Source organism: Vespa crabro, chromosome 9 (assembly GCF_910589235.1).
Source record: "Vespa crabro chromosome 9, iyVesCrab1.2, whole genome shotgun sequence".
Taxonomy (NCBI): domain Eukaryota; kingdom Metazoa; phylum Arthropoda; class Insecta; order Hymenoptera; family Vespidae; genus Vespa; species Vespa crabro.
In genome coordinates this window covers 8,386,125-8,399,167 of record NC_060963.1, presented here as the reverse complement: position 1 = coordinate 8,399,167, position 13,043 = coordinate 8,386,125, and the positions used below count along the sequence as shown (strand labels likewise).

The window sequence follows — 13,043 nt, the reverse complement described above, 5'->3', positions numbered from 1 at the left end:
GAAATTGTTTACGATAACAAAAGATACATACATATTATTTATCATTTTTAATTCTATCGTTATTTATTTTGTATGTTCATATGTGATTTGTGGACAACTATCTCATTCCTTTATTTCATATATATAACATCCTCATGACCGTAATATAAAATTCTGCATCCTTTCTATATATCTTTAAGTTCATGCGTGTTCGTAATTTCTGCTTTGTATAGAGTCGATCTGATAATAAACTTGGTGTGGTTTTTCAGTTTTGTTGTTAATCTGTTAATAATTGAAAAATTATTGTTAATAGTTCATTTTTGAGTTGAAAATGGAATGAAATTAAAATGGCAGTTCCATCTGTATCTTTGTCAACGAGAAACAAAAAACATTTTCTTGGTGTACCTGCTCCACTCGGATATGTAGCTGGTGTCGGAAGAGGGTAATTTAAACGATACAATTTATTACACTGTTTATATATATACATCAAAACTAAACAAAAATTAATTTTTCTTAAAAATTCATTAAAATTTAATTTATTTTAGAGCCACTGGATTTACAACACGATCTGATATCGGTCCAGCACGAGATGCTAATGATGTATCGTAAGTATTGCTCTATATGAATAGAGGAATAGTATAAATAAATATCGAACAATCTGAAAGTCAAGATTAGAATGGAACAAGACTAATTTGTAAACTATATGATAATTTATTTTATCCATTCATTATAATGTTTTGTAGGTATTATTGTGTCATTTGTTTCTAATTAATATGACTGCAACAGTATAACGTAATAGCCTTTCAAATTTCTTATAGTATTGATATCTTTATTCATTTAATATATGCTTTTAAATTAATTATTTATTATCTTTAATGTATATAGAGATGATAGGCATGCTCCTCCTACCAAACGTACAAAGAAAAAAGAAGAGGAAGAAGAAGACGAAGAAGACTTAAATGATTCTAATTATGATGAATTCTCTGGTTATGGAGGTTCTCTTTTTAGTAAAGTTAGTATATTTATTAGCAACATTAGCAGAATATTCAAAGTGTTATTCACATTATTGTCAATATTTAAAAATACTTTTAGGATCCCTATGATAAAGATGATGAAGAAGCTGATGCAATTTATGAAGCAATTGATAAACGAATGGATGAAAAACGTAAAGAATATAGAGAAAAACGTTTAAGAGAAGAATTGGAACGGTATCGTCAAGAACGTCCTAAAATCCAACAACAGTTTTCAGATTTAAAAAGAGAATTAGTTAATGTTACTGAGGATGAATGGAAAAATGTTCCTGAGGTTGGAGATGCTAGAAACAGAAAACAAAGAAATCCTAGAGCAGAAAAATTCACACCATTACCAGACTCTGTATTAGCAAGAAATTTAGGTGGCGAAACTTCTACCAGCATTGATCCATCAAGTGGTTTAGCATCTATGATGCCCGGTGTAGCTACACCTGGAATGCTAACACCAACTGGAGACTTAGATTTAAGGAAAATTGGACAAGCAAGAAATACCCTTATGAATGTAAAATTAAATCAAGTTTCTGATTCTGTAGAAGGACAAACTGTTGTCGATCCAAAAGGATATCTTACTGATTTACAGAGTATGATTCCAACATATGGTGGAGATATTAAGTGAGTGAATTTTATTTATTTAATTTGGATAATAGAAAGTTGCATTGATTAATTTATATTTTTATTTATTTCTTAGTGATATAAAAAAAGCAAGATTATTATTAAAATCATTACGAGAAACCAATCCTAATCATCCTTCTGCTTGGATTGCATCTGCTCGATTAGAAGAAGTAACAGGAAAAGTTCAAGCAGCACGAAATTTAATAATGAAAGGCTGTGAAGTGAATCCAACATCTGAAGATTTATGGTTAGAAGCTGCAAGATTACAACCACCTGATACTGCAAAAGCAGTAATCGCTCAATCAGTACGACATATTCCAACATCTGTCAGAATATGGATAAAAGCTGCTGACTTAGAAACTGAAGCAAAGGCAAAAAGAAGAGTTTATCGAAAAGCTCTCGAACATATTCCGAATTCTGTAAGATTATGGAAAGCAGCAGTTGAATTAGAAGAACCAGAAGATGCTCGTATTCTTCTTAGTCGAGCTGTAGAATGTTGCCCAACTAGTGTTGATTTGTGGCTTGCTTTAGCCAGATTAGAAACCTATGATAATGCAAGAAAAGTTCTTAATAAGGCTAGAGAAAATATCCCAACTGATAGACAAATTTGGACTACAGCTGCTAAGTTAGAAGAAGCCAATGGAAATAAACACATGGTAGAAAAAATTATTGATCGAGCTATATCTTCTTTAAGTGCAAATGGAGTTGAAATTAATAGAGAACATTGGTTTAAAGAAGCTATGGAAGCAGAAAAAGCTGGAGCAGTACACTGCTGTCAAGTTATTGTTAAAGCCATTATTGGCTTTGGTGTTGAAGAGGAAGATAGGAAACATACTTGGATGGAAGATGCAGAAACTGTAAGTTATTGTAATTGTTATATTATGTCTATTAATTTTTCGTACATAAAATAAATATAAATACAATTTTATATATATTCTAGTGTGCGCAACAAGGAGCATTAGAATGTGCAAGAGCAGTATATGCATATGCATTAACAACATTCCCTAGTAAGAAATCTATTTGGTTACGAGCAGCTTATTTCGAAAAAACATACGGTACACGTGAATCTTTAGAATCCTTGTTACAAAGAGCAGTTGCACATTGTCCTAAAAGTGAAGTACTCTGGCTTATGGGAGCTAAATCTAAATGGTTGGCTGTAAGTATTTATAATTATATCTTTTGTACAAATTATATTTTGTATTTTTATTTTCTATTATATTGCTCATAATCTACATACTTTCTGATGTGTATTATAGGGAGATGTACCTGCAGCAAGAGGCATTTTATCTCTAGCTTTTCAAGCAAATCCAAATTCTGAAGAAATTTGGTTAGCAGCTGTAAAATTGGAATCAGAAAATGCAGAATATGAAAGAGCACGACGTTTACTTGCAAAAGCTAGAGCATCTGCTCCTACGCCAAGAGTAATGATGAAGAGTGCTAAGTTAGAATGGGCTCTTAATAATCTTGAGGCAGCTTTACATCTTTTAAAGGAAGCCCTTGAAGCATTTGAAGATTTTCCTAAATTATGGTTAATGAAAGGACAGATTGAAGAACAACAAGGAGATCTGGACAAAGCATTAGAAACTTATAATCAAGCTGTAACTATATTTTTATACTCTGTTATATTTTTTATTTTTTATTAGAAATTTATATTTACTTTTCAATATTTTCAGATCAAAAAATGTCCTAATTCAATTCCTTTGTGGCGTTTATTAGCACAATTGGAACACAGAAAAAATCAAGTAACAAAAGCTAGATCAGTTTTAGAAAAAGCACGACTACGTAATCCCAAAAATGCAGAATTATGGCTTGAAGCCATTAGAAATGAATTAAAATCTGGTGGTGTACGTGATATGGCACATACTTTAATGGCAAAAGCATTACAAGAATGTCCTACATCAGGATTACTTTGGGCAGAAGCAATCTTTATGGAACCACGGCCACAGCGAAAAACAAAAAGTGTTGATGCTCTTAAAAAATGTGAACATGATCCACATGTTCTTCTTGCAGTATCAAAGTAAGAATTTATTGTGTACCTTTAAATTTGAATAATTATTTTAAATTCTGTTGTTTCTAATTATTTTAAATATGTGTTATTTGTTGTAGATTATTTTGGTGCGAACACAAAATTTCTAAGTGTAGAGACTGGTTTAATAGAACTGTTAAAATAGATCCAGATTTAGGAGATGCATGGGCTTATTTTTATAAATTTGAACTTCTAAATGGAGCCGAAGAACAACAAGAAGAAGTTAAAAAAAGATGCATTGCTGCAGAACCACACCATGGTGAAAATTGGTGCAGAATATCTAAAAATATTGTAAATTGGTGTTTAAGTGTAGATCAAATTTTGATAATAGTTGCAAAAGATTTAAAAATTCCTATATAAGTAATATAACGTTTTTTGCACAATATATGCGTATTGTACATATTTAAATAAAAAGAATTATATTCATTTAAATAAACTTAAAAATTAATTACTTTGATAATATAATAAAGTAAAAAATAGATCTGATTATGTTAATCATTACTTACATTTTTTTTTATTTTTCTCATATCTATATTTTATAAATTAAATAATATATATATATATATATATATATATATATAAAACATATATAAATTAATTTAATTTATAATTTACTTAATTTGTATTTTATTTCATTCATTCCTTTAAAAGAAATATATAATTAATTTAAAGAATAAACTGAAACCTTTAAAATTCATGTAAAAAATATCTTTAATAATTTCTTTTCTTCATTCTTTCTTTTTTTTTAGAAATTCTGAAACTTATATATAACCTAAATGTATTATGGTATGAATAAATATTATTATACAAAAGTCAAGGTTATGTTTTCAAGTAACTGGAGCTTAAGTCCAGCCACCATGATTTATTGATTTTACGAAGCGCCTCTGAAAGCACTCGCATGGAAACAAAATGTTTTAACATAACCTTAAAATATCTTTCTTTTTCATGCAGAACTAGTATAGCAATATTTTAAAAACTTGTCTCACACAAATATATTCGAGAAAATAAAAGTTTGATGATGTATTAATAATTGCAAACATGACAAATACACTTGTACAACAATATGTTCAACGACTTAAGTCAAGACATGAAGAAACACGTACTAAAGCAGCAAAGGATTTATGTTTTTATGTTAAAACAGAACTACGTGAGGTTTCTCAAGAAGAGATTACAGCATTTATGGATGAATTCAATCATCATATATTTGAAATGGTATCTAGTTCTGATATGAATGAAAAAAAAGGTGGTATATTAGCTATAATTTGTCTTATTGGAGCTGATGTTGGTAATATAAATACACGCACTATAAGATTTGCAAATTATCTGCGGAATCTCTTACCATCTAATGATGTTGGAGTTATGGAATTAGCTGCAAAAACTGTTGGCAAACTAGCATTAGTTTCTGGAACATATACAGCAGAGTATGTAGAATTTGAAGTAAAACGTGCCTTCGAATGGCTTGGAGGAGATAGGCATGAAGGGAAACGTCATGCAGCTGTACTTGTACTAAGAGAGCTTGCCGTGTCAATGCCAACATATTTTTTTCAACAAGTTACTCCTTTTTTTGATCTTATATTTAATGCAATACGTGATCCAAAACCTGTGATACGAGAAGGTGCTGTTGAAGCTTTAAGAGCAGCACTTGTTGTTACTGCTCAAAGGGAAACAGCAAAACAAATGCATAAATCACAATGGTACAAACAGTGTTATGATGAAGTAATGGCAGGATTTGAAGAAGTATATGCAAGAGAAAGAGGTGTCAACAGAGATGATAGAGTACATGGTTCGTTATTAGTATTAAATGAATTACTAAGATGTAGTAATGTACAGTGGGAAAGAAATTATGAAGCTTTAATGGAAAGATTAAATTGTTCTGCACAACAAAATGAAAATGACATACAATCATTAATGCCTAGATTAAAAACAACAATAGTATCTAAATGGGCAGGAACATCTCAAAATTCTTGTGGGCCTCAACATGCATTATATCCAATACATGAGTCAGCAGTTTGTCGATGTTTAATGCAGGAGAGGTTGGACGATATTTATACTGATGTAATGAATCAAAGAATATCAAGAAATCCACATATTCAACATGCATTAATGATGTTATTACCAAGATTAGCAGCATTCAATAAGCAAAAATTTACAGAGGACCATTTAAAAGAATCTATGGCCTATCTTTTAATGACCTTAAGAGCTCGTGAAAAAGATAGATATGCAGCATTTATGACTATTGGTTTTATAGCTGTTGCAGTTGAAGATTCTATAAAACCATATCTTTCAAAAATTATGGAAGTTATAAAATGTTTATTACCATCAAAAGAAACACCTAATAAAAAACGTGGTACATCTTTGGAACCTGCAGTATTTATATGTATCACTCTTTTAGGTCATGCTGTAAAGCGTACTATAGCATCTGATGTGAGGGATCTTTTAGAACCAATGTTAGCAACTGGATTAAGTCCTATTCTAACAACTTCTCTTAGAGAGTTGGCACACAGTGTACCATCTTTAAAACCAGATATATCACAAGGTCTTTTACGAATGCTATCTCAAGTTCTAATGCAGAAGCCATTAAGACATCCTGGAGCACCCTGGACTGTAGCTAGCCCTGTATCCATGCCATCAACAGAAGTAGATGTTCCTTCTACAGTTCTTGCATTAAAAACACTTGGCACATTCAATTTTGATGGTAATCCTTTATTACAATTTGTGAGAAGATGTGCTGATCATTTTTTAACATCAGAACAGCCAGAAGTTCGACTAGAGGCTGTAAAAACATGTTCTCGATTATTAAGGTTAGCACTAAATCAACCAGGACCTACAGTAACTAACACTGTCTCTACAGTTCTTGGAAAATTATTAGTCGTAGGAATTACAGATACAGATTCTGATGTACGAAAATCAGTTTTAGCCTCGTTAAATGACTCATTTGATATTCATTTAGCACAGGCAGAAAATTTATCTGCATTATTTATTGCTATGAATGATGAGATGTTTGATATAAGAGAACAAGCAATCAGAACTATAGGACGACTCAGTAATATGAATCCTGCTTATGTGATGCCATCCCTTCGTAAAACACTTATACAATTCCTTACTGAATTGGAACATTCTGGAATGGGTCGTAATAAAGAACAAGCTGCTCGCATGTTGGATGAACTAGTAGTCAGTGCACCGCAACTTATTCGACCATATATGGAACCAATTTTAAAAGTTCTTGTTCCAAAATTAAAAGAAGCGGAATCAAATCCTGGAGTAATATTAGCCATACTCCGTGCTATAGGAGATTTAGCAGAAGTTAATGGTGCTGAAATGCAACAATGGATGCCTGAATTATTATCAATATTACTTGAGATGTTAGTAGATGCTAGTTCACCAGAGAAAAGAGGTGTTGCTTTATGGGTTCTTGGGCAATTAGTTGGAAGTACAGGACATGCAGTAAAACCATACATGCAATATCCATCTCTATTAGATGTACTTATCAATTTTTTGAAAACAGAACAACAGCCAGCTATCAGAAGAGAAACTATTAGAGTTCTTGGATTATTAGGAGCTTTAGATCCATATAAACACAAAATGAATCTTGGTCAAATAGATTCACAATTAGATACACTTACATCAATGGCTGATACTAAAAGTGAAATAGAAAATACACAAGATTTGACAACGAGTGAAATGTTGGTAAATATGTCATCATCTACCTTGGAAGAATATTATCCTGCAATAGCCATTGCTACTCTTATGCGTATCATCCGTGATCCTACGCTATCTCAACATCATACAATGGTAGTACAAGCTGTGACTTTTATATTTAAAAGTCTTGGTATTAAATGTGTTCCATACATCTCTCAAGTAATGCCAAGTTTCTTGAATGTCGTACGTACAGCAGATGTAAATTTTCGAGAATATTTATTTCAACAACTGGCTATTCTTATCGCTATTGTGAAACAGCACATTCGAAATTATCTTGATGATATATTTAATTTAATTAAAGAATTTTGGATTGTAAATAGCCCTCTACAAAGTACACTTATTCTTTTAGTTGAACATATTGCAATAGCTTTAGGTGCAGAGTTCAAAATTTATTTACCGCAGTTAATGCCACACATATTAAGAGTATTAACACACGATACTAGTAAAGACCGTGCAGTAACAGTAAAGCTGTTACTTGCATTACAAAAATTTGGGAATAATCTTGATAATTATCTTCATTTAGTTCTTCCACCAATTGTGAAGTTATTTCATGCAACTGACTGTCCTATAGCAGTGAATAAAGTTGCATTGGAAACAGTAGACCATTTAGCTGATACATTGGATTTCACTGATTTTGCATCAAGAATCGTTCATCCATTAGTACGAACATTGGATCAATGTCCAGAATTAAGAAACACAGCAATGGATACACTCTGTGCACTTTTGATACAATTGGGAAAAAAATATCAAATTTTTATTTCATTAGTTCAAAAGGTCATGACAAAGCATAGAATTAGTAATCCTCACTATGATGTCTTAGTTGATAAAATTCTTACAGAATCAACTGTTGCAGACAGTGAAGATTTCTTGTTAATGAGACATCGACATTCAAGAAATAAGAATCGTGATTTATCTTTAACATCATCAGATACAGCAACTATAAAGCGATTGCATGTATCAGCTTCAAATTTACAAAAAGCTTGGACAGCAACTCGCAGGGTATCTAAAGATGACTGGCTTGAATGGTTAAGAAGTCTTTCTATTGGTTTGCTTAAAGAATCTCCATCTCCAGCATTAAGATCATGTTGGGCTCTTGCACAAACTTATTCACAGTTACCACGTGACTTATTTAATGCTGCATTTGTTTCTTGTTGGACCGAACTTAATGACACATATAGAACAGAATTAATTCAAACACTGCAGCAAGCATTAATGGTACCAGATCTTCCTGAAATAACTCAGACAATTTTAAATTTAGCTGAATTTATGGAACATTGTGACAAAGGACCACTACCATTAGATAATAAAATCTTAGGAGAAAGAGCCATGCATTGTCGTGCTTATGCCAAAGCATTACATTATAAAGAAGATGAATTTCATAAAAGTAGAAATAGTAATGTATTTGAATCTTTAATTTCAATTAATAATAAACTCCAACAAAAGGAGGCTGCAGAAGGTTTACTTGAATATGTTATGAATCAGTACAATCAGCAAGATCTCAAAGTTCAAATACGTTGGTATGAAAAACTCCATAACTGGGATAAAGCACTTCATTTATATAAAGAACGTTTAGAAAGTGACCCTGCAGATGTAGAATCTACTTTAGGTGAAATGCGTTGTTTGGAAGCACTTGGAGAATGGGGACAATTACATGATGAGGCTACAAAACAATGGTTAATTCAGAATGATGAAATAAAACAAAGAATGGCGAGAATGGCAGCAGCAGCTGCATGGGGTCTGGGTCAATGGGAAAGTATGGAAAAATATATCTCACTAATACCAAAAGATACTCAAGATGGGGCTTTTTACAGAGCAGTATTAGCAATACATGATGAACAATATGATATTGCTCATCAGCTTATTGATAGCGCTAGAGATTTATTAGATACAGAATTAACTGCTATGGCTGGTGAAAGTTATCAAAGAGCTTATAATGCTATGGTGGAAGTTCAAAAATTAGCAGAATTAGAAGAGGTAATACAATATAAACTTGTTCCAGAAAGAAGATCTACTATTAAATCTATGTGGTGGGAAAGACTTCAAGGTGGGCAAAAAATTGTCGAAGATTGGCAGAAAATAATACAAGTACATACTTTAGTAGTTTCTCCACAAGAAGATATGTATACATGGCTTAAATATGCTAGCCTTTGTAGAAAAAGTGGTAGTTTAATGTTGTGTCATAAAACATTAGTAATGTTATTGGCTGTAGATCCTTCATTAACACCGGATCAGCCTTTACCAACAACACATCCACAAGTAACATTTGCTTATTGTAAAAACATGTGGGTAGCAAACAAACGAGAAGAAGCATATAATCATCTGCAAAGATTCGTGCAAAATTCTTTACAACCTGCAATAGTGTCCGTAATAAATCAAGAGAATGAAAAAATACAGGATGCAAGAAAAAGATTGCTTGCACGGTGTTATTTAAAACTGGGAGAATGGTTAGAAGCTTTACAGGGTATAAATGAAACTTCTATACCTGCAGTATTATCTTATTATGCTGCTGCAACAAAACATGATCCAACATGGTATAAAGCATGGCATGCTTTTGCTTATACTAATTTTGAAACTGTATTGTTTTATAAACATCAGCAAGGTGATTCTAATATCGAGAATGCACCTAGCAATGGAACACGTAATAATCTTTCTAGCCCACAGTATATATCACAGTTCACTGTTCCAGCTGTAGAAGGATTTTTTAGATCAATTAATCTTTCACATGGTAACTCTTTACAAGATACACTTCGATTACTTACATTGTGGTTTGATTATGGTCAATGGCCTGAAGTATATGAAGCTATTGTGGTAGGTATCAGATTAATAGAAATTAATACATGGTTACAAGTAATACCACAACTCATCGCAAGAATAGATACACCTAGAACTTTAGTTGGACGATGTATTCATCATCTTCTTATTGATATTGGAAAAACACATCCACAAGCATTAGTGTATCCATTAACAGTTGCCTCAAAAAGTGCAAGTCATGCTAGAAAAACAGCAGCAAATAAAATTCTAAAAAGTATGTGTGAACACAGTCCTACTTTGGTTCAACAAGCTATGATGGCAAGTGATGAATTAATTAGAGTTGCAATTTTATGGCATGAATTATGGCATGAAGGATTAGAAGAAGCCAGCAGATTATATTTCGGAGAAAAAAATGTCAAAGGGATGCTTGATACATTGGAACCATTACATGCAATGTTAGAAAGAGGTCCACAAACTCTGAAAGAAACATCCTTTAATCAAGCTTATGGAAAAGATTTAATGGAAGCACAAGAATGGTGCCATAGATATAAAGCTTCAAGAAACGTGAAAGATTTAAACCAAGCATGGGATGTGTATTATCATGTATTTAGAAGAATATCAAGACAATTACCACAGTTGACTAGTTTAGAACTTCAATATGTAAGCCCAAAATTGCTTCTTTGTAGAGATTTAGAATTAGCTGTGCCTGGGAGTTATAGTCCAGGTCAGCCTATAGTCAGGATAGCAAGTATTCATAGCTCAATGCAAGTGATAACAAGCAAACAACGACCAAGAAAGTTATGTATTAAAGGTGAAGTATTTTTATTTATACTATTATTTTTTCATATAGTATGTATATATCAACATACATAAGGCAAGATATATTTTTTAAATGATTATACTGATGTGTCACGTTTAAAACTCTTTTAGGTAGTAATGGTAAAGATTATATGTTTCTATTAAAAGGACATGAAGATCTTAGACAAGATGAGCGTGTAATGCAGTTGTTTGGTTTAGTAAATACACTTTTATTACATGATCCAGATACTTTTAGAAGAAATCTTACTATTCAGGTATACTATTTAACAAAATGTATACTAAATATATTAAATTATGTATACTATTTATCTGTTTTGACATACTTTGTTAGAGGTATGCAGTAATTCCATTATCAACAAATAGTGGTCTTATTGGTTGGGTACCACACTGTGATACATTGCATACTTTGATAAGGGATTACAGAGAAAAAAAGAAAATATTACTAAATATAGAACATAGGATAATGCTAAGAGTATGTAAAATTACAGTATCAATTAAATGTAATACATATTTATATCTTATAGTTTGTATTTATAAAAATATATATTTTTTTATAGATGGCACCAGACTATGAACATCTTATGCTTATGCAAAAGGTTGAAGTTTTTGAACATGCTCTAGAACATACTCATGGTGATGACTTATCACGTCTTTTATGGTTGAAGTCACCATCAAGCGAAGTGTGGTTCGATCGTAGAACAAATTATACGCGTTCTCTTGCTGTTATGTCTATGGTTGGTTACATACTTGGTCTTGGAGATCGACATCCATCTAATTTAATGTTGGATCGCTTAAGTGGCAAGATTCTTCATATTGATTTTGGAGATTGTTTTGAAGTTGCAATGACTCGTGAAAAATTCCCTGAAAAGATACCATTTCGCTTGACACGAATGTTAATAAATGCTATGGAGGTCACGGGCATTGAAGGCACATACAGAAGAACTTGTGAATCAGTAATGTCTGTACTACATCGTAACAAAGATAGTTTAATGGCTGTATTAGAAGCTTTTGTTTATGATCCTCTTCTAAATTGGAGATTAATGGATAATACAGCATTAAAGGGAAAGAGATCTGATGCACAAGGAATGAGTTCTAGTAGTAGCCAGGAACATGGAGACGTTCTAGATTCTCTTACAGCTACTTTACCAAAGAAGGGTGTACCATGTAGTGTTGAAAACGGAGGTAATTATAATTTCTGCTGTAATTACAAAATTAATTTAATTAAGCTTTCAGCTTAATATAATTATTAGCATGTAAAGTTTTTTATTTGAATTTTTCATGAATACTTAATTTATTGATTACCAATATATAAATATATTTTTTATAGGTGATAATAATCAACCAGAAGCATTAAACAAGAAGGCTTTAGCTATTATAACAAGAGTGAGAGACAAATTGACAGGACGTGATTTTTCACATGAAGAATCACTGACTGTTCAAGATCAAGTGGATTTACTGATTCAGCAGGCTACCAATAATGAAAATCTTTGCCAGTGTTACATTGGATGGTAAGTATTCTTTTTATTAAATATTACTAAAATATGGAAAAAGTAAAAATAATTTTTTATCTTACATAATGTGAACGAGCGCGCGCGCGCGCGCACACACACACACATATGTATGTGTATTTTATATATATAATATAATATAAATTGTAGTATAGTTCATACGCTTATAAAATAATTACATCACCCACAATTAATATTAATTAACTTCATATAATAAACAATATTTTGTATAGGCAATATAAAATTGAAAAATATATATGTTATTTTGTTTTCAGGTGTCCATTTTGGTAAATTATATATTACAATAATAAAATCTGAAGTGACTATTATAGCTCCAGTGCTTTTTCTGCACGTGCAATGCAAATGATAACAAAATAGATGTAATATTTACTTTAATTTAATGTGTAATCAAAACTAGATCAAATTATAAATATTTCTTTGAGAGTTAATTATATCATTAATTTTTTTTCTATAAGTATAAACAAAACTATTTAAAAAAGAAAAATATTACAGTAAATGCAGTGTAAACTGTTTGTGTATAAGTAAACATCAACTATTTCTATAAGAAAAATTTACACTGCATTAGTTTTATATGTAAAAATATATATTCAGGCTATT

The 13,043-nt window shown here is 31.4% G+C and overlaps 2 protein-coding genes across 2 annotated transcripts; both read left to right on the top strand.

The window, feature by feature from the left end:
• The first annotated feature begins 171 nt into the window (after positions 1–171).
• Positions 172–4,084, top strand: LOC124427103 (pre-mRNA-processing factor 6). The gene is made up of 9 exons (XM_046969594.1): positions 172–421; positions 525–584; positions 865–991; positions 1,072–1,622; positions 1,699–2,479; positions 2,563–2,778; positions 2,879–3,220; positions 3,296–3,639; positions 3,729–4,084. The coding sequence occupies exons 1-9, from the start codon at positions 327–329 to the stop codon at positions 4,006–4,008; spliced, it is 2,796 nt and encodes a 931-aa protein (XP_046825550.1). The 5' UTR covers positions 172–326; the 3' UTR covers positions 4,009–4,084.
• Positions 4,085–4,530: 446 nt separating this feature from the next.
• On the top strand, positions 4,531–12,875 carry LOC124427102 (serine/threonine-protein kinase mTOR). Its single transcript, XM_046969593.1, has 6 exons — positions 4,531–10,909; positions 11,029–11,171; positions 11,249–11,389; positions 11,475–12,099; positions 12,245–12,425; positions 12,701–12,875. Exons 1-6 carry the CDS (start codon positions 4,687–4,689, stop codon positions 12,714–12,716), a joined length of 7,329 nt encoding a protein of 2,442 aa, XP_046825549.1. The 5' UTR covers positions 4,531–4,686; the 3' UTR covers positions 12,717–12,875.
• Positions 12,876–13,043: the final 168 nt, after the last annotated feature.